The sequence below is a fragment of the Lolium rigidum genome, chromosome 2 (assembly GCF_022539505.1).
Source record: "Lolium rigidum isolate FL_2022 chromosome 2, APGP_CSIRO_Lrig_0.1, whole genome shotgun sequence".
Taxonomy (NCBI): domain Eukaryota; kingdom Viridiplantae; phylum Streptophyta; class Magnoliopsida; order Poales; family Poaceae; genus Lolium; species Lolium rigidum.
The window spans coordinates 4,625,373-4,652,760 of NC_061509.1; the positions used below are offsets into that span (position 1 = coordinate 4,625,373).

The 27,388-nt window shown below is 48.8% G+C and overlaps 4 protein-coding genes across 4 annotated transcripts; all 4 read right to left on the reverse strand.

Moving 5' to 3' along the window:
* Positions 1-887: 887 nt before the first annotated feature.
* LOC124685862 (protein LYK5-like) lies at positions 888-2,116 on the reverse strand. The gene has a single exon (XM_047219885.1). It carries the CDS (start codon positions 2,114-2,116, stop codon positions 986-988), a length of 1,131 nt encoding a protein of 376 aa, XP_047075841.1. The 3' UTR covers positions 888-985.
* A 12,884-nt stretch (positions 2,117-15,000) lies between these two features.
* Positions 15,001-19,689, reverse strand: LOC124689134. The gene is made up of 13 exons (XM_047222716.1): positions 19,477-19,689; positions 19,109-19,366; positions 18,634-18,808; positions 18,419-18,480; positions 18,165-18,328; positions 17,947-18,044; positions 17,482-17,540; positions 17,269-17,403; positions 16,934-17,190; positions 16,701-16,860; positions 16,514-16,595; positions 16,394-16,438; positions 15,001-15,335 (listed from the first exon to the last, which is right to left on the reverse strand). Exons 1-13 carry the CDS (start codon positions 19,687-19,689, stop codon positions 15,115-15,117), a joined length of 1,929 nt encoding a protein of 642 aa, XP_047078672.1. The 3' UTR covers positions 15,001-15,114.
* Positions 19,690-21,241: 1,552 nt separating this feature from the next.
* LOC124685863 (pathogenesis-related thaumatin-like protein 3.5) lies at positions 21,242-23,124 on the reverse strand. The gene is made up of 4 exons (XM_047219886.1): positions 23,067-23,124; positions 22,843-22,979; positions 21,968-22,649; positions 21,242-21,444 (listed from the first exon to the last, which is right to left on the reverse strand). Exons 2-4 carry the CDS (start codon positions 22,895-22,897, stop codon positions 21,315-21,317), a joined length of 867 nt encoding a protein of 288 aa, XP_047075842.1. The 5' UTR covers positions 22,898-22,979; positions 23,067-23,124; the 3' UTR covers positions 21,242-21,314.
* A 193-nt stretch (positions 23,125-23,317) lies between these two features.
* On the reverse strand, positions 23,318-26,946 carry LOC124685864. The gene is made up of 3 exons (XM_047219887.1): positions 26,848-26,946; positions 24,490-24,958; positions 23,318-23,768 (listed from the first exon to the last, which is right to left on the reverse strand). The coding sequence occupies exons 2-3, from the start codon at positions 24,943-24,945 to the stop codon at positions 23,616-23,618; spliced, it is 609 nt and encodes a 202-aa protein (XP_047075843.1). The 5' UTR covers positions 24,946-24,958; positions 26,848-26,946; the 3' UTR covers positions 23,318-23,615.
* Positions 26,947-27,388: the final 442 nt, after the last annotated feature.

A 27,388-nucleotide genomic window follows, 5' to 3' on the forward strand; every position in this document is an offset into this window, starting at 1 on the left:
AGTTTGGAGGTGTGAGAACACTAAAACAAAAGTCTCGAGAGAAAGGGAGAGGGAGAGGGAAAGGGAAAGGGAAAGAGAGAGGGACCGTCATGATAGATTGACAGGGCTAGAGAAGTGGAATTCGTCAACTTGGTTTCCATCAAGGTTGAATTATTGAACCTTTTTAGTCGGGAGATTCAAATCATAAAACATTGTTCAATTGCAGGAGAATTTAAAGAGATTTTCTTGGAGGCATCGTTGCTCTCGTACCTTCACCTGGTCAACTTCGGGGGAAACCCTTGATCCTTGCGATCGGACGATGGTGTGATTTCAGTGTCGTTTTCCCTCTTGTGGGCTTCGTCTTTGGAGCTGTGATTCCAGTCGAGTGAAAGCGCGAGACGGCGGTTGGAGGCGAGGAGCTCTCTGTCGGCTAGGTAGGGGTGTGACCTTGGGGTTGGCGTGGTTTTCGGAGCAGCGGCTCTTTTCGTGGGTGTCAGGTTTGGTCGCTTGGGTGGCGGACTTGTCGACTAGTTCGGTGCACTGCCTCGGGGTCGGCGTGTGTTGTTCCGGTTGTAGCTGGAGTGGCAGCTTCTTTTCGGTGGGGTGTTGTTGTCTTTGCTTGCTTCGGCGGTAGAGCCAATGGCTCGGCGGGTGTGTGGTCTCAGGACGAGCGTGGGTGTCGCTGATGTATCGATTTTCATTAGTTTTTTCGTAATTAACCGGGCAACTTTCTTTTTAATCAATGAAATGGGCAAAGCTATTGCTTAGCGTTTTCAAAGAAAAAGAGATTTGCCTGATCGATTTTGTTCTTCAAATTCTTAACTCAATCACATTCCGCAAGGGTCTGGTCTATCCGTCCCTTTGAATAATGAATCTTTCATGATTGATCAAGAAACAAAACGAAAAAATAACTGAATTTCCGAGGTGATGGTCAGATGGCAATTTCCTCCTAATCGCGTGTCCACGTGGCAAGTTGCCAGTGGTAAAAACAATGTAAGTTTTGCAGCTATCGAGGTGCCACCGAGACGGAGGAGAGGCCGTCCGAGTGCTGCAGCTGCCGCGCCCACGCGCGGGACTCGACGTACGCCTTGGACACTTTCCCGGCCACCCACGGCATCTCCGGCGGCGGCCTGTCCTCCGGCGACGCGCACCGGAGCCCCACCTCCAGCAGCTTCTCGGCGGCCGCGACGGGGAACGAGTCCCCGAGCCTCCTGTCGACCCAGGTCCTGACGCGCCCCGTCGCCAGCGCCTCCGCCGCCGTGTCCAGCACCGACACGGTCGCGAACTCCTTGGTGGCCCTGTCGAAGCGGAACCTGGACGCCTCGGCCTCCCCGGAGAGCAGCTGCAGCAGCAGCAGCCCGAACGCGTGCACGTCCGAGTCCGACTGGGCGGCGGCGGCGTCGGGCTGGGCGAACTGGTCGGCGCCGAAGTGGGTGAGGCTGGCGCGCAGGCCGTCCGGGTCGGGGACGAGGAGGACGGTGGAGGGGGAGACGCGGCCGTGGACGGCGTCGGCGTGGGTGTGGACGTAGTCGAGGCCCTGGGCGACGTCGGCGGCGACCTGGACGCGGGAGAGCCACGTGCCGAGAATGCTGCTGGCGGGGCCGGCGCGGAGGAGGCAGGCGGCGAGCGAGGCGGCGGCGGGCGGGTGGCTGTAGGCGAGGTAGACGTGGGGGCCGGCGAGGCAGGCGCCGAGCAGCGGGGCGAGGCTGGCGTGGTGGTACCGGGCGGTGCGTGCGAGCGCGGCGGAGGCGTCGGCGCGGGTGAGGCCCGGGAGCGCGCGGAGCTGGAAGAGCGCGGCGTCGCGGCCGCGGAGGGAGCAGCGCCAGTAGGTGGAGGAGGCGTCGCGCTTGGCGAGGAAGCCGTTGGTGGCGGCGGTGAGCTCGTGGAAGGGGTAGAGGAGCGGCGGGGGCGGCAGGGACGCGCGGGCCGCGGCCAGGCTCGAGCGGCTGGACCTGGAGGAGGTCGACGAGGTGGTGGTGTTGCTGGTGTTGGTGTTGGTGGTGTGACGGTCGGGTCCGGACGAGGTGGAGGGCGCGGCGGCGGAGAAGGATGCGGCGGCGGTGGCGGCGGAGGAGGAAGAGCGTGAACGGCGGCGAGACGCAGTGGGTGCCAGTGCGTCTGAGCTGGACTTGCACATGTGTGAGAACCAATTGTAATGGAAAGAATGCCTTGGAATCAATGCGGTGTGGAAGTGGAGAAGATAAGGATTATGGAGGTGTGCACTGCCCGTCAGGCTACTGTCGGTGCTGTCCACTTCATCTACAATAAGAACGAAATGATACTACTGTATCAGTTTTGTTTTGCTACTAGCGATTTTTTAGCTACCAGTCAATCGCACGTACAAGTGCGACTAATTTTCCCAGACATGAATGAGCGGCGGCTAAATGAGAAATCCTGCGAAAAAGTAAACGCTTCATCTGTATTTCAGAGTTGACTATTAAGGGAGTCGGCATGCATGAAAGTGATTCCAAAGGAGCATCCGATCCAACACAGTGACCGGATCAAGCGATTCTATGCGAAATACTACTACCACTAGTCTTTGCGGACTAATCTGCGCCGTGGAGATGATCGGTTTGGTGCCTGGCTGCCTGCGCCGTGGACAATCTCACGGGTCAATGCAGATGCACGTGTAAGGGCATCTCCAACCGGGCGACCCATCCCGCGCCCGCGCGTCCGGATGGGTCGAAACGGACAAAGCGGCCTGGCGTAGCGGACCCATCCCTAAACGGATGGCCGCGGCGTCGGGACGACCCAAACCCGGCCCAAATCTTGGCCGGGTTTGCGTGGCCGCGGACGCGAAAGGCTGGTCGCTCGCGTCCTCCCCTTGTCCGCCCTGGCCCGCTCGTACGCCACCCAAAACACAAGGCCGCCGCACATCTCCCCACCCGCTCGCCGCCACCCACGGACCGGCGATTTCGGAGCGCGTCGACGCCGGCCATCGTCGTCGAGACGCCGGCAAGCGGGCGGAAGCATAGGTCGAGGTCCGCACGCTGCTTTCGCCGCGTCGTAGCGGAGTCCGGAGGACGCCGGCGCCGGCGTTGTTGTCCTCTCACCGTCGCGACACCTCCCGCCGTTCGCAGGCTGCGCGCGTTTCCGCCGGAGGTGAGCCCTCTGCACCGTGTTTCCGGACCGCAAGTCGGCTGAGACGGCCATGGCTGCGGGTCCCTAGAGAAGCATTTGGATCGCCTCCGCTGCGAGTGTTCGTTCAAAAGCTCGAACTAATATGTGTCCCTTTTCGGATCATGGTGGACAGCGACGACGAGTACTACTTCAAGAACTTCATCGACACGTCGTCGGAAGAGGAGTCCGACGACGAATTTTTCACGGATCTTCGCGGTGCTCATCCACGAGCACATTGTCTCGCGAGATCCCCGTGTTCCGGGGTCCTTGCCGAGGCGCGCGGCCGCCTTGGACCGCAAAGAGAACGCGGCCACGACCAGCTCTACAACGACTACTTCCAACCCAATCCATTGTTCGTGCCGCACTTGTTTCGCCGTCGTTTTCGGATGAACAGGCGGCTGTTCCGCCGGATAATGGATGGCGTCAAGATCTACGACGACTACTTACGTGCGAAAGTGGATGCACTTGGCAAGGTAGGCCTCTCTTCGTACCGAAATGCACGGCAGCGATTAGGATGCTCGCATATGGCGTTGCCGGTGATTTCGTAGATGAGTACACGCGCATGAGTGAGTCAACCGGCCTGGAATCGATGTACAGGTTCTGCGGAGCGGTGATCGGTTCGTTCGGAGAACGATACCTCCGGCAACCAAATGCGAGAGGACACGGCTCGTGCTGTTGTCGATCAACGCTTCCGGGGGTTTCTCGGGATGCTTGGCAGCATAGGCTGCATGCATTGGGAGTGGAAGAACTGCCCCTTTGGTTGGCAGGGGTCATACGACGGCCATTCGAGGGTGCACGGTCATTCTTGAAGCTGTTGCTTCCCATGACACATGGATTTGGCACTCATTCTTCGGAATGGCTGGCTCGCACAATGACATCAATGTGCTGCAGCGCTCTCCGGTGTTTGATAGGCTAGCGTACGGTCGGTCCACGATGTGGATTTTGAGATCAATGGCCACCACTACACCAAGGGGTACTACCTTGCTGATGGTATCTATCCACCTTGGGCTACACTCGTGAAGACAATCCGAAACCCCAGCTCGGAGCAGGAGGCAAGGTTTGCCAAAGAGCGGAGGCAGCCCGGAAAGATGTCGAGCGGGCGTTTGGCATCCTCCAAGCTCGTTGGGCTATCGTCGGACACCACTGCGAGCACTGGGATGTGCAAATTCTGTGGGAGGTGATGACCGCTTGTGTAATCATGCATAACATGATTGTTGAGGTAGAGCGGGATGATTCACTCTTTGATAATGACTGGGACGGCCAAGGAGAGTTGGTTACTCCTCAACGTGCTCCGGCATCATTCCGGGACATTCTTCATGCGCACCATGAAATTCGAGATCTAGCTGTACACAACCAGCTTCGGGCTGATTTGGTCGAGCACATGTGGCAGCATGTAGGCAACAATGCTGCAAACAACAATGATGAAGGAGATCCTTAAGCCTAGAGCATTTTGTATCGTTTCTTCATTTTATTTGAATAATACTTTATCCTTGATTACATGGACTATGTAATGTGTAATACATTTAGAGCATTTCAACTATTTTATATATTTTTTCTATAATTTATTTTGCGTTTTTCTAGTGAATTTACAAGAAAAACATACCATGGAGCGCCGCGACCCAAATCTGGCGCGTTGGGCGCAGCGCGCGACCCAAACGGACGCGCGGACGCGGGGCACCGTCCGCGCGTCCGCTCGGGCACGCAAACGGCCCAAAACGGACGGCCCAGCGCGTCCGTTTGGGTCGCCCGGTTGGAGATGCCCTAACTTCCCGGTGAGGCTCGTCAGAATGCGTCAAGTCCAAGGTGATGCTTATATACGGTGTGTTGTGTGCAACACCACACTACAACACCTCTAGGGTATTATAAACGGAAGGAGCTCGGCTTTATATTAACGATGCCATCAACCCATCAGGAGTTACAGCACAGGTTACAATACACACGCTAAAGCGCACACCGCAACAGAACAAAAGACAACACAGAGAACGTCAAGCTGAAGCGCCAGCTTGATCCATGATAAGGGAGCCTTGTCTCCTGTTACACCGAAGCGATCGCGACCATGTCTACAGCAACAAACCTCCACCGCGCCAAGCCTACTGCACACGACGACAAGCACACAAGCTAGTAGACCTTGAGGAGCCAAAGGAGGGGGGTCTTACGATGACGCCTCCAAGAAGGTCATCATCGTCGGCAGATACCGAGGTCCTCCGAAGTTTTCACCCAGACCCGAAACCACCACCCCTAGAGCTCGGGTTAGGTCCAGACCAAACACAACATCATCCCCTTTCATTGGGATAGGCACGTACACCGGCAACAGCTATGGCCAGACGCCGAGCTAGCAAAGCCTCCGAAGGAGCTAGAGAGAGCATTAGCTACCGCAGCATAACCGTGTAAAAGCAGCCATGACGATGTTGCGAGAGGGCTGCGACACCAGCGATAGGCCGCAGTGTGATCCAAAAGACACTACCAGAGAGGCTAGCACAAAGCGAGGCCCCTAGGGGGAGCAGATTGAGGCGGAGAGACGGAGTCCTTCCTCTCTAACGGGAGGGCCCGTAATCGGAACACCTTCAATAAGGGAGCGACACCCGCAAGTGACGCTGTCACCGGCACATGCAAAGTTGTGCGTGAATTCCACCGAGGTCCAAACCCGATCCAACAATAATCGTCATGCAGTTGTATGACTTTTATCACTTGGGTACTACGTACCCCCCATGGTATTCAGAGTCAAATAGTACTGCCTAGGGAACGTACCTGAAATTGAACTGGAATATCCCCTTAAATTAAACCTTATCGGTGAAATAGTAGAATCCTACAGTAGGAGTATTATGGAATCATAGTATCTTCAGTTATATAAACTACTACACTATATATTGACCAACAGTTTTTGTTCTGGATTCTGAGAAAGTTGGTGTATATTTCCATTACGACAGGTTAGAACATTCAAGCTTTTCATGTATGCTGTAGCAAAAGGCACAGAAGCTTGCTTGTTGGATTTTGTAAATGCAACGTGCAGATTCAGTACTAACCTGCAAACATCAAGATACGTTCAGCAGACATCAGTTACGACAAATAGACGATGTGTTCAACCAAAAAAGAAGACTATGGAAACATACATCAGAGTGAATCTGTGCAGTTCCCTGCAGGGTAACTTCTCTAGATCTTCTTTAACTATATACTCCTATGTTTGGACATGTAAGACTTTAGAGCACATCCACTTTAGTTTATACCTAATCTATTTTGAGTGTGTAGGTGCGAGAGCGAACATATGGAACTCGGCGGTATATGCTCCCGCCGCAACTCACCATCTGATTGGTCCACGATTTTAACCTGGTCCCCTCATCACATGTGCTCTTCCGTATACATTAGCAAAGAGCCAGAAAAATACCACAACATGCATACATGGGCCCCTCAGTTCTGGGGAGAGAGAAAGCTATTGGTACATGATGTTTTGGATGTTCGGCAGCTGGTGGTTGGTGGTGAAGTTCATGACGGACATGGATGGCCTTGACGCCGGCACGAACGGCGGGTCGGCCTCCCAGCTGAGCATCCGAACCACGCCGCGCATCCCCGGCCGGAGTGCCGGCTTCGGGCTTGATCACCCGAGCCCGACCAACAATAGTGCAACACCCTCCTCTTCTCCCCATCTCCATGATGGAGAGCTCGAAGATGAACTCGGCCCGCGCCTGCGCGCCATCCGTGTTGGCGTCGGGGCTGCGCTTGACGACCACCATGGCCCTCCGTCCGCGTTGGCGTTGGTGCAGACGACGCCGAACAGGCTGTTCTCGATGACGCGCGACGCGTCGAAGCCCGCGTGGCGGCGCCAACCTCCTTGTAGGTGAACTCCCGCGGCGACACGTCCGACTACTGACACAGCGAAGCTGCGGCGACACGACCGGCCGCTGACACAGCGCACCGGCGACGGCACAATAGTTTCACCGTTGGATTGTGCCCCGGTTCGAGCACGAACTTTTGAATGCTGGCGGCGGTGCCGGAGACGAAAGGAGATGCCACATTTCTGTCGCTTGTCGTCTGGGAAAGGAGGAGACGTCTTGAATTCAGGTCTTGGCGCCGTCATTCATCACATCGGAGAGAGAAAGAGAAACGTTGGAGAAGGGGCAGAGGGAGAGGAGCCAGCGCCCAGCGGCGCCAAGCGCACGAACAAGGGCGGCTAGGTCGACGCTGAGCAGCTCACTGCCGCTGCGTGCTGCGTGCGCGTGCCGGCGTGGTGCGGCAGAGATGCTGAGGTGGCAGAGGGCTCTCTCTTTCCTGACGTGGTTTTAGTTATGCCGTCGCCGGCCTCGGGCTCGACTTTTCCAGCGGCTGCTCTCCGCCGTCAAGTCCAAGGGCCTCATGGAGGGGAAAGTCACTTGGATACTCATCAACTAACTACGCCAGAACTCGTTGTACGGGCTCATGACCTGCAGGTACATGTCGGCGGCTGCACGGACACGGACACCCTCAAGAAACAGCGCGCCGTCATCGAGACCATCGTTGGGCTGCTGCCGGCGCAGTCCAAGAAAAGCCCGGTGCCAATGGCCTTGCTCTCTGGTTGTGAGCGCTGTTGTGCAGATAAGCGGAAGGAGAGTGAGAGAGGCATTTAATTGCTAGGCCCCGGGAGTGTATTCCGATTCGTAGCCTCCTTTCTACCAGAAACTGACTGCTGCACTTGTATGGCCCACGTAAGAGCTGGACCAATCAAAACTAGACTTCTGCCCAGAGCATATACCGCCAGGTTCAACCAAGCATTTTTCGTGTAGGTGCACCCACTTTAGTTTGTATCTAGTTGCGGTGATCCAGCATACCACTGCATGTTGTAGTATACAAGTCGTTGATATGATCTTTGTGAAGGGACTTCTTCACAATTATCATATCCCTCAGAGTGGTACAACAGAAACATTGCAGGTCATAACACTCTAAATATTATTATTACAAACATTGTCTTAACAAGTTGGTATTCTCACAGGTCCGATGAGAACACCCTAAGATACTACTTAAGTACGATTACAACTCACATATATATGAACGAGAGCTCAGCAACTTATTTAGGTAAGTTCTACGTTGCTCGGCTCTATGATACTAGGGTATATCACTACTCCTCTGCCTCATTCTCGTCGGGTCCGTAGACTATCCCATAGTCTACTCCTTCAACTCCGCCGGTCAGACCAGAGTTCCTCGTAGACCAGCTCGTAGTCTCCTTCAGGTGCTCCATCGGCGATGGCCTCCACTTCCGTATCACAGTCTAGCAAGGGTGTCGAAAGAAAGTGAGTACAGAGGTACTCAGCAAGTTCAAAAGAGTAAAATGTGTTTGACGCATTAGCTACGACCGTTGATCAGGAAATCTCAGGTCAATGCATGTTTCGAAAACATTTCTTCAAAAGGTTGCTTTTATTCTGAAAACTATACCCGTCAGTCTTCACAGGTTGACCAGAACTTCATGGAGTTCCTTTCCTGCCGCGTTCGCAGTTTGTTGGGGGGATGACCCCCGGTATGCCAAAGGCATGCCAAACCGGATGGTTTGAGCCATCAAAATACCGGTTTAATGTTCGTACCGGAACATAGAGATAAGAAGTTAGCTAAGTGAGGCTAAGCCGGTATCCCCAAGAGGGTATGCCGGAACCGGATAAAAAGGTACCGGGCTACCGGAAAGAAGAGCATGTCGGCGGGACTGGTCAAAGATTCTCTCCGAGCTAGAAGACAAGGATGAGCTAAGCAAAGTAGCTTTAAACGAAGGGCTGACGATAAAGAGAAGGATGACGGTCAAAGAAGCCGGAGGACGTCGGCATCCACGATTAAAGAGGACTCCGGTGTTATCTATGATTAAAGTAGCTTTATAAAGTAGTTTATCTAGTCAAAGATGCCATTAGGGTTTCTTGCCCTGTAAGCCACCCTCTCCCCTATATAAGGAGAGGGGCAGCCCTTCTCACGGGCACGCACGGAGAGAGCTAGGTTTAGAAGAACACTTATCGTTGAGAAACTTGTAACTTGTTGAGATCAATAAAGAAGATGATCTAGAGCGAGTTCTTCCTTATTTCTTTCTTCTTCAACCTCTAGCCTTGGCTAAGTTCTTGAGGAAACCATCCGGAAGTTCATCCCATCTAATCACAAACCCTCCCCGAATCCTCTTGCGTCCATTCGGCCCCAACTTAAGCCATCCTATGGCATCTGTCTGTTCACCACGACGACAGTTGGCGCCCACCGTGGGGCATGAAGTGGCGCTTGCTGGAGTACACATTCGGGCGGGCATCCTCGAGGTCGCCGGCGAGCGGACAGTGTCTGCGCTCGTCCAGCGCTTCTACTCCATCGACTTCATCAACGACAACGCGGGCTGCTTCGCCAACGGCGGCATCTTCCCAAGAACGGCCGCATCATCGAGTTCGGCAGCCACCGCGTCTACTTCGGCACCGTCCCCGTGCGCCAGCGCCTCTCGCCGGTGCTGGTGGCACCGGACCCGCCAAGGTGGCTCTGTGCTGGCCGCGCTGTCGGCAGCGTCGAGGTGATGATGGCTGGCGTGGCCGGCGCGGGCAAGGAGGTTGCGGATGAAGGTGCTGGTCGTGCGGCTTCGACCCGTGCGGCCAAGCCACCGGCCGGAGCGCGATACCGGCGCACCGGGAGCGTCTTCCGCACCACCGGCGACACCTCTCCAGGCGGCGATGAACGTGCTGGCAACGCCCATCGCGCAGAACATCGACCGGCGGCGGCTCGGGCGGAGCCGGAGGCGCAACGCCGAGCTGCTCGCGAACGGCGCCGACATCGTCCGGGCGCAGCGCGAGCTGAACCTAACCCTACGTGAGTACAACGCTGCCCATGGCTTTGCTTCGTTAGCGCTCATGCTGCTAGGATACCGGAGAACCGGCTTAAGGCTCGCAATCTAGATCAGGATTTGCGTAAGGAAGTTCTTACCGGCAAAAGTACCTCTGCATCTGCTAGCATCGTAGAGAAACCTAAATACAGTAGCCCGGATAAAACCATAAAAGCTGCTAAGGCTGCAGTAGATCTGTGTGACTCGCTTACCGGAGATGCTTTGGCAAAACAACAAGAGCGTGTTAGAGAGCTGCTAGACACTATCGAGCAGCAGAATGCTGAGCAGCTGGCTAAGCTGAACAAGGCTGTGGCCTCGAAATCCGCACGTTCAACAAAGAATGCCGGAAGCAAGTCCCATGGGCAGGCCTCGTCCCCCCATCCGGACAGAAGAAGAGAAAAAGAGGTGAACGCACAGCAGATGACTGTGTACGATCCGGTCCTTGCCGGTAACGTCCACACTTTGTTATCATACATGGATCCCATTTCGGATTTCATGGCTTCTTGCCATTTGTTGGAATCTGGGCTCATCATCGCTTCTTCATACGTCGCAGGGTCTTCATCATTGTTGTCCACAATCATGACATTTAGACAAGGATCATACCAATGCGGAGTGGTACGCTCCCTTGTCGATCTGCGAGGTTCAGTAGCTACCTCGTTCGAAGTTTCATGATCATTATCATTTGCTTCCTCTCTTATCGGTGTAGGCTGTACAAGAACATCTTCCGGCACTGCGCTACTCTGATCTACGAGAGAAGGTTCAACAACCTCGTCAAGTTCTACTTTTCTTCCAGTCACTTCTTTAGTGAGAAATTCCTTCTCAAGAAAGGTTCCGTTCTTAGCAACAAAGATTTTGCCTTCGGATCTGTGATAGAAAGTATACCGAATAGTTTCCGTAGGGTATCCTATGGAGACGCATTTCTCCGCTTTGGGTTCTAGCTTGTCCGGTTGTAACTTTTTTACATAAGCTTCGCAACCCCAAACTTTACGGAACGACAACTTAGGTTTCTTATTAAACCATAATTCATACGGTGTCGTTTCAACGGATTTAGATGGTGCCCTATTTAAAGTGAATGCAGCTGTCTCTAATGCATAACCCCAAAACGATAACGGTAAATCAGTAAGAGACATCATAGAACGAACCATATCTAAGAGAGTTCGATTACGACGTTCGGACACACCATTGCGCTGTGGTGTTCCCGGCGGTGTCAACTGTGAAAGTATTCCGCATTTCTTTAAATGCATGCCAAACTCATAACTCAGATATTCGCCTCCACGATCAGAACGCAGAAACTTAATCTTCTTGTTACATTGATTTTGTACTTCACTTTGGAATTCCTTAAACTTCTCGAAAGTTTCAGACTTATGTTTCATGAAATAGATATACCCATATCTACTCAGATCATTTGTGAAGGTTAGAACATAACGATAACTACCGCGCGATGCTGCACTCATTGGTCCACACACATCGGTATGTATGATTTCCAATAAATCTGTAGCTCGCTCCACTATACCAGAGAATGGAGTCTTAGTCATTTTTTCCATTAGACATGCTTCGCATCTATCAAGTGACTCAAAGTCAAGTCACTCAAGTAGTCCATCAGAATGGAGTTTCTTCATGTGTTTCACTCCAATATGACCAAGACGACAGTGCCACATATAAGTAGAAGTATCATTCAATTTAATTCGCTTAGCATCAATGTTATAAACATGTGTATCACTACTATCGAGATTTAACAAGAATAAACCATTCATCTCAGGCGCATGACCATAAAAGATATTATTCATAAAAATAGAACAACCATTATTCTCAGACTTAAATGAATAACCGTCTTGCATTAAACAAGATCCAGATATAATGTTCATGCTCAACGCAGGCACCAAATAACAATTATTGAGATTTAAAACTAATCCCGAAGGTAGATGTAGAGGGAGCGTGCCGACAGCGATCACATCGATCATGGATCCATTTCCAACGCGCATCGTCACTTCGTACCTCGCCAGGCTTCGTTTATTCCGTAGTTCCTGTTTCGAGTTACAAATGTGAGCAACCGAACTAGTATCAAACACCCAGACACTAGTACGAGAACTAGTAAGATAGACATCTATAACATGTACAAAAGAAGCCTGGTGACCGGGTGTATACGTGAGCACGCACCAGTTGAGTGACATGTGTCTAACGACATATGTTCTCTCCGTGAGGTGATGTACTACTAAAAAATTGTTTCACAGGATTCCTTAGACCGTGTCATGCTCTTTTCCTCCATCTACTCCCACTCCCGCTGCCGTCCTCCCACCCACCAACCCGGTCACCACGACGGCATCGGCAATGGCGACCATGGCGCCGTCCAACGCGGAGGCGGCAGCAGTGAAGTCGCTCGACCGCGCAACCGCCGCCCAGGCCTGCTCCGCCTTCTCGCGTCGCCTCCGGATGTCGGCGCGCCTGATTTTTCCCAAATCAAGGGGCCCGGGCGAGCTCGTCGGTGATGCGGGGGTCGCCGCGACCTACCGCCAGAGAGTGGAGGTACGGGTGGCCGCCCCGAGCTCTGACCCCGCGTGGTTGACGAGGGATGCCTCCACCAGCTCAGACCCTGCGAGGAATCCGCACCGGCGAGCCTGGGGGCCGATGAATCCTGGGAATCCCCACCGGCGAGCGGCCGAGGATCGCGGCGGCAGCGCGTCCCTGAGCTCCTCTCCCCGGACCTCGCCGAGGCGGAAGAACATGGGGACGCTGCGGCATCCTCTCTTCACTCGATTTGGGTCTGGGAAAGGCAAATTTGGCGGCCTTCCGCGCAGGTTCTCCGCTCTCTCGCTGTTGCCGCTGCAGTTACGGGAGGGGCGCGAGCTCCACCGACGGCCCCTCCGCCCGCCACTCCGACAGGTCCCTCCGCCCCGGCTGCGACAGCTCCGTCCGCTGCCCATCCGCCCGCTGTCCCATCGCTCCCCCCCACTCCGTCGGCGGCCAACCCCTGCGAAAGACGCAAGGCGAGGCAAGGCTGATGCTCGATGGCGCCGTCCAGCCTCCATGGGCGAGAACCTGCACCTCCATTGCCCCCTCTCGCGAGCTCCATTATTGACTGGCCCGTCGTGGCATCGTTGTTGAATCGATTTGAACCCGCTCCTCCGTGAGCGTTGATTGACTGGCCCGTATAGGACCAGGGACGGTGCGCAGCGTTTGCCTGGACGATGTGGCGCGGATTCGAGCCTTGGAGGAGCATCGGACTTGCGTACAGGCCGTAGCTCGCGCCGCGTCCCGGCCAGGCAGCGGAGCGAAGGCAACTGCAGGCGTGCAACCTGCAGCGGGATGGGCGGTGGCCTCTTGGAGTCTTGGTGCAGGTTGGAGAAGAAATAGACGCCTAGACGGGAGGAAAAAAAGAGGACGAGGCGGACTGCTCCGACGCAGCAGCTCCGTCGGCCAGGTGCAGCCGATTGATAGCGTGAGTGAGGCGGACTCCTCCGACGCAGCAGCTCCGTCGACCACTACGTATCCCATCGTCAGCGCCGTCCCGTGCGTGTAGAACCACCGGAGAGTCCGAGCCGAGTCAGAGACGGCAATGAGCACGTGCGGCCCGACCATGGCCAACCCGTCCTGTTTGACGCCCTATGCCACCGACCCGGACGGCGAGATGAAGGAACCCGCTCATGCCGCTAGCTGGTGCTGTTCATCTCCTCGCCGTTGCATCTGTCGTGTCGCTGTTGTCCGTCACATGCCATGCGAGCTAGGAGTGTAGGGGAGCGAGAGGAGAACACGTTCTGCCACCGAGCAGCAGATGCTCAGAGAGAGTCAATGGGATGGTTGTTGGGAGTAAATTTGATCACGTTTTGTTCTCTCTCCTCTCAGTGGCGGGTCCCATCCTGTGTATTTATAGCTGTATTGTTGATTGCAGTAAAAGAATTGCCACTGCTATAGCAGGGTCCACCTATTATTCCCTGGCCAATGGGATGACGAGTTCCACCCGGAGCAAATACCGCCCGGTTCATTCCAGAGTTTTCCAAATTTGTTGACTTATGATGTTGCTTGCTCAGCAGGTATCTAGAGTTGTGGTGACTGAAATGAAGAATGGCTTGTTAGGTGTAGGTTATTCTATTTTTTATGTTCTGTGGCGGAGGTAGACCCTCTATGAAGCGGACCTGCAGAACAAATCTCTTAATTTGCAAACTCCATTGTACTATCAAATTTCCGTAGGCATAAGTCAACTGGCATGAAGGTTGAAGGCACACTGACTTGCTCCAATCAGTTAGTGGCTTAGTGCTTACTTTGTGATTCATTTAATCTGATTTACTTTAGTATTTAGAGCAAGCATTTTGGTGTGAGCGTGTGCATCTGATTATCTTCGTTGAGCGTGCACATCTAATTATCTTCCGTGTTGTACCAGGCGGCAGATTTCGCTTTTGGGTTCCTGCTTAAATTTGTACCATGATGTCCTGCACTTTAAAAAAAATCTGCATCTTATTTGGAGCTTGGTATTTAGAATAATAGCATCGCCTAAAACAATGTTGAATCGCATTGGTCTGAGCTGGGAGTTGGGAAGAAGCTCATGTTTGTTCGATCGCACATGCTGTTCTGCCAGGTCTGATCTGGTGATATTTACTACTGCATAAATAGCTTTCGGTTCATTTGTTCAAGCAGAGCTGGTTTCAGTGCTATTTTGGTTTTCCCTGAGATGATGACAAGGCTTGCCTAGATTTTGGATTCTTTCATCACTTTGTAAAAACTAAAATGTCTCACTTCCTCACAAAGAAGATTAGAGATCTTGTTACCGTGACGAGGCCAGGGAGGTATATCAAAACCAAAGCAACATTAGCATGGATTTGACTCCAGTATACCCATGACCGTCTTGCCTTTTAAGATTGGCACGTTTTTAACTGACTCCAGCTCTAAACATGGCTCGTGGGCCAATTTCTGTATACAGTTATAGCTCTTAAGAAACGAGTTGTAATAGTATTAGTTCATGTTTTATCAACGTTCAAAATAGACTGCTTCACTTGGAGCTTGGCCTGCAGCGCAGGCACAAACTGCAGAGAAAAACCGAGAACCGTTGAGCATAATTCAGATAATCAGCAAGGCAGTTACTCTCTACATCAAACCCTTTGATTTTGGTGTTTCACAACCCGACGGCACATTATTATTCAAGGTTCATGCTGACGAGATCAACATCATATCATCGACGTAGGTAGGCTCCCAAGTTTATTCGCAGATTGAGAAATTTGTGGCAAACCTTAACACATAAGTTCAAACACTGCCGAACCATGTGGATTTATAACTGCTGAAATCTCCTCCTTCAGGAGACCAAGGTTCCTCCCGCTCCAGGCATCAGTGCAGCTGCACGAGTGTGTTCGTACGAACGATGTCCCAAGAACCTTCTGCAGGTCTGATATTCTGGCAGTTATCTTCCTGCTCGTCGAGTCGTCGAGGTTGAAGAACGCGAGGTAGATTTCTCCTGCAGCAAGAAACCAAAAACATCAGTAGTACTTTGTGTTACCAAGAAAGATGCAACATGCCACAAGAGTCACTTAGGATCCCAAAGTATCAGCATCCCAATTAGGAATAAAATAGTCATAGTGCATACCAATGTGTGCAGATAAGCATTTGAAGTCTGGTATGTTCACACTTCACAGTACGTAATACGGAGTAGTATACAACATAATCGTTAGGAGATGCCACATGCTTGTTGTGTCATTTTCCAGCTTAAGAAGGAAGGTAGTATGTCCATGTTTTCTGAGCCTGCATATAAAACTCCTCTCTACTTTTCTTAAGTTGTGCTTATCATTTGAGATATTCACTTTGGGTCATAGGTGTAGATACACCCGTTGCATAAAAATCATATTTCAAAATGTTCAAATTGTTTTTAAATATCCTCGGGTACATCTGGACATTCTATGTTCGCACATAAAATTTCACGAAGAAATGACAATTTTTTTGGCCTGTGCAAAAAAGACAATTTTTTGTGCTTCAAAATAGGTTTTCATTTAGCATTTTTTTGTCTTCTTTTCATAGAACACACAAAATGTCTTTTCACCGCCATATTTTGTGAGCGAACATAGAGTGTCTGGATATACACCCTAGATTTTTTTTTCAGAATTTTTTGACTTTTTAAAGTGGATTTTAAATATTATTTTCCTAATAGGTGCATCTAGACATATGAGCCAAAACACCATGTCCCATTCATCAATGTTACCAAAAAGGTGACAAGAATGAACTCGCACTATTAAAAAGGGTTCTGATGTCATACAAAAGGTTATAGAGGACATCATGAAACATATAGCATTGAAGTTTTTCAGTTCTCTTCAGTTTACACTCCGATTGAGTTCTATATTTCTTGGAGATAACAATAGCTCCAAATTTACTCTTATTACAAGTGTATAAATAAGACATTGTGCATCAATGAAGCATAATATTCTAGAAACAGATCTAGCAAAAACGGCATTCCTATCGCAATTCCAAAGGATTTGATTCGTAGGATCTTATGTAGGCTGTAGGATATAAACTATCACTAACCTTTACTTCCAGTTGCAATCCATGCACGCGCTCCAGTAATACCAACTGCATAGACAATTTTGTCAAGTATGTATCATTTTCCCCATTCAATTCACACACAAAAAATGATGTCATGTGTACCTCCTTCCTTGCTGAATTCAACTTTGGCACATAATCTTGAATAGCTGCTCACAAGGTTGCCCTTGTCATTCAGCTCCCACAACTGCAATTGTTCATACAAGTAATTATAGCATGACTTAAATAGCAAAGTAGGACAGGAGTCCAGTTTTCTAGGACTTTATCATAGTATGATACATTTGCTGTGTACCTGCTTTTCATGCCACTTGCACCTGGAGAACATGGGAAGCTTGATCTCTGAGGCAGTCCACCGCCGACTAGCAGATGCATCCAAACAAGAATCATTAATGTCTGCAACTGCTAAATGGAACTTTGCCTGGTGGTCTTCATTGTCCATGATAAAATCATCCCTGCAGCGGATAGAATGTGATAATAAAAATCATTGCCCCATTAATTATCCATTAATACTTGGATTGTACTTACGATGCAATCTGAGGTTTTGTTTTTCCCAAGCAAAATGGGATGTCTTTTCCATTCTCTATTCTATAGTTCCTGCATATATGATCTGATTTCCCATCTTGTGAAAATACAAACCATCCCTTAGCTTGGTCGCTGCTGCAGGAAGTCAGACCCACAGCGATGCCGTCATGCTTTGTCAGGTGTACAGGATACCTAGAACTCGAATGACCAGAATATCCCCTACTGGAAGTTGATTCACCGTAACCATACACATAATGAAACTGAAGAAATTAACAGGTCAGCTTATTGTCCAAGTATATGTACACGTTGCTGTAGTAAGAATCCTAAAATGCAAGTACCTCCATATTATTTTTGCTGTAATGGTTTATCTTCAGTAAAGTAGGATTGGTTATTATGCTTAATGTATTATTATCAAGGTGTCTCAGATCTCCTCCATACATGAGAGGCGACTTGGCCATTGACCAAAGTGTCATCTGCATGTTCACACAAAAGAATTTTTTTAGTGGAGAAGCAAAATGAAAAAGTAGGCGCGGAGATCGCCAAGTGCAAACCTGAGCTTTCTGTTCATCAAATGTAAGTTTACATGGCCTATGAGGGCCCTGATTGACACCTGTAGTATTAAAGGAAAAGAAGTTTGTTTATCACTCCACAGAGTCTGCAAATTCCTCAGTACCACAGTATAGATCAGATGGGTTGGAAAATACCATCGATGTATCACTGACATGTGGCCTGAGGCACTACATGTAAGCCTCACACTGAATAATATTTTCCAGTTTGCAAAATTTTGTGATGGTACTAAGCAAAGTTACAGTTTGGGAATCAAGACCATGTTAACTATAGAATGAGATATGTCATGTTCCAGATCTGTTTAGGAAGTTCGCGGAGCATAAGTAATGCTGCATCGTACAGTCTTTATCTAACGTACTAACATGCATCTCTAGACAATTGTGTACAGTTTCTTTGGCAAGCAAGGGGAATCAGGACTATGATACTAAAGGAAAGGTATAAATCATCACCTGGATCAGTTAGCCAGCCAAATGGAAGCATGTCCAAGTCTGGCCAAGATTTTCCACGTAATCCGGTGGCCCCGATCTTGTTTGCAGCAGCGAAGGCACTGTAGAATATGCAAAGAAATAATTTGATACTTACTACACAGTGTCTATCCAATTACAATCTAAATCGAGAAATAAAGATTATGTAATTAGATATATAAAGAATATATGTTCTGATTTACCTTGACACAGCAAAATGTGAACTAACATCATTCCAGCTGTCCCAATCATCTCCTGTTATCCTATACATATTAACATGCTCGCTGATGTTTTGAGCTAACACTGGAGAGACTTGAGTTCCTGGTGAGATGGACAGGACTATTGGGCGGTCAAGCCCTTGCAGGAGCTGCCATGTGAGAGTTAATTGACTGTGAAGTTGCACCAATTTCATCAGGACTTGTGTAACTAACTCTAGGATGTGTGTGAAATTATTTACCTCCGAAATAGTGATAATTTCTTTCGGGCTATAATCATCACCGAAGATACAATCAACCTTCACTGCAAGAACGGTACATATGAAATCATCTCCTCATACATCACTTGAGGTATGGCAGCATTTTAGAAAGGCCAAATGTTCACAAATTGGGAGCTTGCTACCCTGTTCTGAGGATCATGCAACTAAAGTAAAGTACATGTTCAGAGATAGCATACCAAAATCAACACCCCAATCTGCATACTGTCGGTAAAGAGATCTTAAGAAGGCCCGCCCAGCTCCAATGTCCGTATTTACACTCATAAATCCATTGTGCATCCATTTACATTTTGTCTGGTTCAGGCCTATATCACGAGCTGTCCATTGCCGACCATTCTCTACATAAGGTTTTCCCTGAAAAGAATAACAAGAGAATGCACTGAGAATAATAGAAGGACAGCATCATTTGGCAAAGCACGTCAGCGACTCCCTCTAATGATAACATGTCTATTAACATCATCGTAGAACCTTGAAAATCTATGAATGTATTTCTTTCCAGCTAACATATCCTTGACTTCATTATATATTTCACATAATTTTTTTGAATATTGCATTACGTGGACATGTCTTTTGCTGTTTGCGCTAAGAGATCATTCATTCGGAAGCAGCAGTCTTTGAATTAAAAAATTAAGTATTTCAAAGGAAGAAGCATACCGTCTCAATGTCCAAGATGGGTGTGCTAGCATTAACAGCCTGTGTACTTATTCCTTTCATTAAATGGATGCCGAATTTCAAGCCCATGCCATGAACCTTGCTGGCAATCTGGGTGAATCCTTTATCACCTTTGGATGAGGGAAACCTCTGAAGGTCGGGAAATGGTCTGCCCCACGCATCGATGTTGTCGAATCCATATGAATCCGCGTGTGCCCCCTCAACGTACCTCCGGTACCACAGGTAATCGATAACTGCATACTGCCAGTAGACATGCATATGGGACAAGAGGTTAAATCAGATTTCTCCTTCTTTTCATGCCGTTAAAAGTATAGCAAAATTCATAGTTCTGGTAAGTAAGTAACCTAAACCTGATATCCATGTGGGAGTAGCTTTTCTGCCAAGACCTTTGCGTTCTGCAAGTACGCATTTTCGTCGACCGTCCAGGAAAAGGAATCGAAGGAGTTCCACCCTCTTGGTGGTACCTCGGCAAGCTGTTCATTCGCCTCAGAAGTAGACCTGAAAATGTTCAGTACTAGCTGGAGTTTATTTCTTTTAGGCATGCAGGAGCATATACTATCCATTTGGCGATTAAATATATTTTTTTCTCAGCGTTTATCTCGGAGTACTTTCTTTTAACATTCGCATACAATTATCCTACTACTTGAGAGTTGATACTAGAAGAGAAATAGAGAGAAATGTGGTGATGAAGTATATTTGGTAAAACAATGTTCATCTAAAAAGAGAGAGGGATTTCATAATGCATCGTTCTGTTAAATCGATCGAGGCTAAGGAAGGAGGAGAGCGCGGCACTGACCAGAGGCAGAGGAAGACGAGGAGCGCGAGGTGGAGGAGATCTCCATGGGGACGCCATGGCGGAGGAGCTCCCAGTTCCATCCCAACTTTTGCCCCTAGGTGCGATGAGATGAGCTGAGCTGAGCTGAGCTGAGCTGAGTGGAGTGGAGTTATGGATGGCGATGGACGAGCGATCATTGATGCGGTGGAGGCTTGGCAGTTGGGACTCCTGCCGAGGTGGGGAACAGCCCAACAGAGGGGATGTCGTCGTGTCGCATCGCCAGGAGAGCAGACGGCAGCTCCAAGCGTGCACGTTCCCAAGTGAGACGGGTAGAGGGAGACGCCGGCACGCTCGGGAGTCTGGTGCGCACTGCGAATCACGACGGTGGCCGTTGAGCGGCGAGCGGCGAGGGCCGGCGCATTATCTTTCTCCATGTTATCTTTTCAAGGATATGTACCACCCAGAACTGAAGATGAATGCATACAGCTCCGCAAGCTGCGGATTTTTTGAAGTTAGTATTTTCTATGTTGTGAAGTAAGTGTCATAAATTTATCAGTATTTACATGTATCTACACGCTAAATCGTGTCTAAACACTCCCTCTATCCTAAAATAGGATGTCTATAATATTTAGATAAAGTTAAACTTCTCAAAATTTAACCTACTATATAGAAAAAATATCAACATTTATAATCTTTAACTTATATTTTTAGAAACATTATGAAATATAAATTTTGACTCATGACACCTTATATTTTAGGCGGTGCAAAAATAAAAAAAAAAGCGGAATTCTAGAGCAGTGCAAACTTTGAAATCTCTAAAAATTATCAGATTTCGTTTACTTTTGTGTGCTACAAAATGTATGGTCTTTTGAGTTGAGATTATGCACGCTTTTAGAATAGATTATTATCAACATCTATTTTTTAGATTTTTTGAAACTTTAAAATATTATTTTCAAAATTTTCAAAGAAACGGCCTACAAGTACACTGAGGTACATTTGTAGTTTCAATCCGGAAAGTCACAAAAAAATAAAGTAGACAGAGCGAATCAGAATAATCCAGAATTCCCAGAAAGATTTTCCCTCGTGTCATTTGCAAACTCAGCAATGTTCCTCTGCACGGTCTCCATGATCCGTTGTTACTACACCACATCACACAAGAATCATTTCAGGCACCGGTTGCTGTGTCTCCACTTACACCAGAACAGACGATTATGAAAGCAGAGAAAGAGAAGAAAAAAATCACTCATGATGTCTGTATTTATCCAAAGAATAATTACATTCACATGGGCTCGGAGTGACTGCGTGGACGTTTAATGAAAGAAAAACATCTAGTACTTCAGTTTCTCTCTGGGAGAGGAATAAAAACTAGGAAAACACTACATCAGGTCAGTTTGTTCTTCAGTTAACACTTAACTATACTGGGAGTGCAAATTGTAATGCTATGAAGCTGGAGAGCAGCAGCATCAGGGTCAGTGCAGAGGTGCTTCCGCTGGAGCCACTGCAGACGAGCCGCTCGTTGTGGTAGGAGCACACGGATTGCTTCCTGGAACAACAAGAACAAAGATGCATAAGATAGACGGTTTGAAAAAGTCAAGAACTAAGTGTCATCCAGAGAACTGACATGTAAGCTGACATAAACTTGTTAAATCAGAATGACACTGAGAAATTGCCACTCTCGTGTTCTAGGTTCAATCTCTGGAGACCTTTGCAGATGGCCCACGATGGGTGCCAAGAATCGGATCCTTTGACAGCATCTTCAGACCTGTGTATAAATTTTGTGGCACTTGGTGGTTGCTTACGGTACACTACAGGGACCCCAAACAGAATCTTACTACAATGGTACTACTTCAACTTTGTACCGATTTAAAGCATCAATCATGCATCAATTAACAGTGCAGTTGCAAGTTCGGAGTTATTTGGTGTGAGAACAAATTGGATAAAACTATGCATCAATTAACAGTGCAGTAACAATTAAGTTAAAGCAGGGCTCGTGTTGAGCCTACCGTCTTAGTGCAGTAACAATTATGCATAGATTTTCAGTTGAATTGTATCTTAAATGGTAGTACCTGTTGGAGCAAAATATGATGGTGTAGTCAGGGGACTGGGCGCAGGTGAAGATGCTGGAGGGGTCGTCATAGGCGTAGCTGTAGGCGCCGGGGCAGGCCGCCTTGAACTTCTTGGAGTAGAAGGTCGGCTGGCAGGTCACCGGGTTCGCGTACTGCCCTCGGCAGCAGTACTGGTCGGTGCCGAACACGTCGCACGCGCTCCGGCAGGCCACCACCGCGCCCCCGGCGCCCTTCACGGCCAGCTCCGACGGGCAGTCCTGCCGCAGGTCGCCGTCGCAGCCGGCCACTGCGCAGCTCGACCCGTTGGCGCTTGCCTTGGGCGTCACCACGATCGGTAGGTTGAAGCCGTCCACGAGGCTCACGTCATAGTAGTCCACCGACGCCAGCGTGAACTCCGCCAGGCTCGCCGGCGTGGCGCCGGAGGACGACGCGCACTGCAGCGACGTCCCGCACGCGCCCGTCTCGCACGTGCCGTTCCCGGCGGGGTCGAAGTCGCAACCGGTCCGGCCCCACACGCGGCCAGACCACCCCACGGGCGCAGTGAACACGATGGACTGCCCGGGCCGGAGCGCGAACCCGCCGCCGCCGAAGCTCTCCCCTGGCGTCACCGCCGGCCAGATGTCCTTCTTGCACTGGTTGATGATCGTGAACACGCGGGCCGAGTCCGCTCGCTTCATCGCACCTGCCATGTCACAACAACAACGATAAAAATAACACTCTTTCTTTCAGTTCATAATACTATGACATCAAATGGGGATGAGTCCAAAGCATTCTTGCGCTCAGAAAACCTGACACAATCCTAACAGCACACACACGTGTTGTGTGGTTCAAAAAGAATAGCAGAAAGTGGGAGGAGATGAGAAGATGGAGAGTACCTGAGAAGAAGCAAACAAGAGCCAGAGTCAGAAGCAGAGAACCTCTCCTCCCCATGTTGCCCCTTCACAAAATCCCAATGCAAAGCTCAAGCACTGTGCATCCGAATTAACCGATGTTGTAGAGGTAGGTAGTTATACTGAAAGGAGCACAAGAAAATAATAATTTTCTACAGTAACACAAGAAAGAATACGTGAGAGGGAGGTGAGGACAGGCATGGACAAACCTTGCTTGCCATGGCTTCCTTCCTTGCTTCCTCTTGCTATTTCTTCCCCAGATTCTCCAACCAGCTCAGAGTGTGCAGCCTCTCCTTCCTTTTTCCAAGATACAGAGTGTGGCGATGAGTCCATTCCTGAGGCACAAGACAGAAGCACGGTTCCCTCCTGCTTGAAGCAACAACACATCTTCAGGACCGACAAGTATATTTCAAGCTAGCCACAAAACTGAAGGACAGGACTGAACAGCGGCACCAACATCTCTGATAAGAAGGTTTCACGTAATACAGGAGACAGGAACAGACATCACTGGATCATCTCAACAAAACTTTATTACACCGGGCATAGCCTCAACGGGTCATAATGTATCAACGGCTGCTACACTAAGCAACTACTACATTTGACACTGAGGATGCAGCTGGCCACAAAGTAGAGCGTGGCTGCATCGATGTATTATTACTATCACACCATCACACATTTATGAGTGGAATGCCCCAGAACCAGAAGAAACTAGCTTTGCACTAGGAACGGCAATCTCCAGGGCTGCTTCATTGGCCTGATCAGTTGTCAGCCAGGTTGACCTTATAATGATGGGCGAGGTTCTTGATGTTCCCGTTTTGCATGATGTTCTCGATCATGTCGTACTTCTTGTAGTTCGCATCGAGTGTTTCCTGCTGCTGCGTTGCCAGCTCCTTCTCCTCTTCCAGTTCAGTCTGAAAGGAAGAGATAGAGGTTCAATAAGATTATACAACCAAGGTTCAAAGCAACTGCATCGTGTTTACAGAACAGCAGCAGCATAAAAGTCCACAAAATACTTGTGTATATGTAGATAAGCTTCAATGAAATGGTGCAAGTATAATAATGAATGCCAAAAAGATATGTTGACATATCTGGTTCCATTTGCCTAAACCCTATTAAGCCTTATATTCACCTGAACAATTGTTTGTTTCATATTTGGTAAGTAAAGCAGAGAGATTTGGGAGGTGGTGTTTTCACTCATAGGTGCATATGAACCTATTATTAAAAAAGCATAAACATAATTTAAAAATGTCAAAAAAGTTTGAAATAAAATTTCGTTTGTACATCCAGACATTTTATGTTCGTACACAAGTTCTCAGGGAAAGAAAATTTTATGTGGGCTGTGTAAAAAAGACAAAAAATGTTAGGTGTATAATCATGTTAGAGCATCAAAATTTGTCTTCTTTACATGGGACACAAAAAATGTACTTTTCCCCCAAAAACTTGTCTACGAACATAGAATGTCCTAGATGTACATGCGGGATTTTATTTCAGTTTTTTTTGACATTTTGAAATGTGTTTTGACAAAACGGGCTCATATGCACCAGTGAGCCGAATTGGATTTCCCAGAGATTTGTAGCTTTTTGAACTAGGGAACATAGCTACATAAGATCAGTCATAAATAACCAAGTTCACCTTGATGAGAGCCATATTTTCTGCTTCTTGCCTCTTGGCCAGGCCCTTCAGCTTACTCATCCCATCATACTCCGGATCCCCTTGTTTCACCCAGCTGATTTGCATCTTCAATCCAGGCCGACTAGGGCGATCCCGAAACATCTCGGGCTTCGCATACACAGCTTTTACAGGCCTGGGCATCCCGCCGATGATGAAAGGGAAATCATTCATCAAGTCAACAGCTGCCTTGGCCTGCGACTCATCGTCCAATTCCACCAATGCAGCGGCAGGGATATCATACGGGATCGTGTAGTTCACGATGAACTCCGTATTGACAACATTCGCACACTGGGCAAGAGCAGCCTTGATAACCTGGCTAGTAACCTCAGGGGAGAGGTGATCGATATATATCGTCCTCTTGACCCTCGCCTCAAAATCAGCGTACTCCTCCTTAGCCTGCTGTTCAGATGCCGCCATAGGAGCGTGACTTCTGCGAGAATAACAGTATGTCACGACTGTGACTTAAAATGGCTAAGATTTCCTCGGAACAGGAAGGAGGGCATGCTTTGTGCAGGAAAAGCATCTACATGGTTTACATTTATATAAAATAAAAAGGGGTGACAAACATAAAGATAACTGCCAACAATGAAAGAGAACTGTTGTCAGTGCAGGGTTGGTTTTCTCCTGAATATAGTCATTAGGTAGGAAAATGTGCCCAATTTCAAGGCACCACCCAAGATAAGACCTCAGTTTAGGATTAGAGTTTAAGGTACACCCAAGATAAGCTGCGGCTGCTGGCTGCTGGCTGCATCCGGGTCGCCAAACCAAGTTCCACGGGGTCAGCTCAGATCCATCTTGAGCGCTGGACAAGAATAACAACGGATGGCAGGGGCAGATAACGCAAAACTGGTGGAAGTTATTTAGTGCATCTCCCAGTCGACAATTGCTAGCAAGGAATACACAATACTAGAACCAAATTCTAGCCATCACGGCATAGTTACGGCCTGATTAACAGAGACACGAAACATTGGCAGAGCTATAAGTGAGGGGGTGGCAGCAGCCCCCCTCCCCTCTCCCCTCTCCCAAGCCTATATATTTTTTGCTTAATTAGTTTGTATAATCTTGGCTTAGATAGGGGAAAAAATGGGTAAGCTTTCATGAATTGACACTACCACGGTGAATGAAATCAGGGGCGGATCTCTAAGTCGTACATCTTAAAGACGAGCGGGATATTTTTTTTAGATGAACAGGGAGCACTCCCCAGCTCCATTTTCATTGAAAATGAAACATAACAGCGTAGCAAGGTTTCCAGCAAACTAAAACTTACAGCAACCATCCATAAGCGGGAAAAGGTTCAGCTAAAAGACTCACTCCAGTCTAACTACTACCTGGAGGCCTTAGACGAAACACATCAAAGTTTTTTACCGACACCACTAAAACAGTAAGGACAGACACTGGACGCCAGCTACACAAGTTAAACCCAGATCACATCATGTTTCTCCAGGAACTCTTTCTCTCCCCTTTGCTTGAAGCCTCCATCTTTAGGTCACCACATGGATGCTGTCCGATTCTTCAGGGTGCTTCAGTAGGAAGGCTTCAGAGGCACGACCAAGTGCATACCAGGCGAGCGGGATTTAACCAAGTGCATCGCTGCTGGATGGAAAGCAAGCCCATACCTCGAAAATACAATGGACAAAGACTGTGGACGGGGTGGAGGCAGCAGGGACACTATTTCGTGATGACGGAGAAACTATTCGAAATTTAAATCAGTTTACTCCTCGGCCTGTTGGTTTGATGTCAAACAGATATAATAACGCTATGTTGCAACGGTGACTTAAAATGGCCAAGATTTCACTGTAGAAACGAAAATATTGTGCATTTGTGCAGAAAAAGCATCTACAGGTTTTGCATTTATAAAAATAGCTGGCAAACATAAAGAAAGTACTACTATCTGAATCTTAGTTAGGAACAAACACGAGTGTCAAGGCATTGTCCAAAAGATGGGGGTCCAGTTTAGGACTAGCAGGGTTTAAGTACTAGTATCTCCAAGATAAGATAGATAAGCAAACTGGTTCACCAATCCAGGTAACCACTGGGAGACAATTAGATTCTTTTACAGCAATGGTATCTCCCTAGGAAGGATTAGCAGACACAACAACGCTGTAACCGAATTCGAAATTTCGAATCGTCATGTCATCAACAAAGGCAACCAGATTAGCAGAGACACGATTCTTTTTTCACTAATTAACAGCGCCACGGGGAAGCGAATATCAGGGGCGGATCGGATAAATTCGCGGAGGCCAGTGAGATTTGGATAATCGGTGGACGGAAGCAACCTGGCGCCCCTAGAACCGAAAGATTGCGGACGGGGTTCCTCACCTGAGTCCCGAGACAGGCAGCCAGCAGGGACGCGACGAGGAAGAACGGGGGCGGCGGTGGAAGGGCTGAGCTACGGCGGCGGCGGCGGCGGCGGTACGCTGTAGGACAGACAGAGTGCCTGGGAGGAGGTCGGGTTGGTTAAGGTAGCGTGAGAAAAATACTTATATACCGTCCAAATTTGTGATCCGGCAAGTGCCGTACAGTACGGGGTAATCATAATTTTGGGTAAGTTTCTTGACCGCAAATGTGCTTCCTGCCATTGCCACGCATACGATGCTTCGATACTGTGAGTCTGGGATTAGTTTGAAGCAGGCCGGTCCATGGTCAGTTACTATAGGGAGAAAAAAGGAGCTGCAATAATAATGCAGAAAAAGCCAAAAGAAATGAAGATACCCACAAGGCCACAAGTCTAGTCACCATTTTTTTAAATCTAAAATCAGGTTTAAAGTTTACAATATTGTGAATTCTTTTTTCTCTCGATGTACACTCTGGATCTGAGAGCTACTCTAACGGATCCCGCAAAAATGCAAAACCTTAAATA

Bases quoted from the DNA above. Each gene is read 5' to 3' on its own strand.
- LOC124685862 (XM_047219885.1), bottom strand. From the start codon at position 2,116: ATGTGCAAGTCCAGCTCAGACGCACTGGCACCCACTGCGTCTCGCCGC.
- LOC124689134 (XM_047222716.1), bottom strand. From the start codon at position 19,689: ATGGATAGTATATGCTCCTGCATGCCTAAAAGAAATAAACTCCAGCTA. The intron at 18,329-18,418 runs GTAAATAATTTC...CTCACATGGCAG, and splicing joins AAATTATCACTATTTCGGAG to CTCCTGCAAGGGCTTGACCG. The intron at 17,191-17,268 runs GTACTTGCATTT...TAATTTCTTCAG, and splicing joins ACAGCAAAAATAATATGGAG to TTTCATTATGTGTATGGTTA.
- LOC124685863 (XM_047219886.1), bottom strand. From the start codon at position 22,897: ATGGGGAGGAGAGGTTCTCTGCTTCTGACTCTGGCTCTTGTTTGCTTC. The intron at 22,650-22,842 runs GTACTCTCCATC...GTGACATGGCAG, and splicing joins TCTTGTTTGCTTCTTCTCAG to GTGCGATGAAGCGAGCGGAC. The intron at 21,445-21,967 runs GTACTACCATTT...TTGTTGTTCCAG, and splicing joins ATCATATTTTGCTCCAACAG to GAAGCAATCCGTGTGCTCCT.
- LOC124685864 (XM_047219887.1), bottom strand. From the start codon at position 24,945: ATGGCGGCATCTGAACAGCAGGCTAAGGAGGAGTACGCTGATTTTGAG. The intron at 23,769-24,489 runs GTGAACTTGGTT...TCTTCCTTTCAG, and splicing joins AAAATATGGCTCTCATCAAG to ACTGAACTGGAAGAGGAGAA.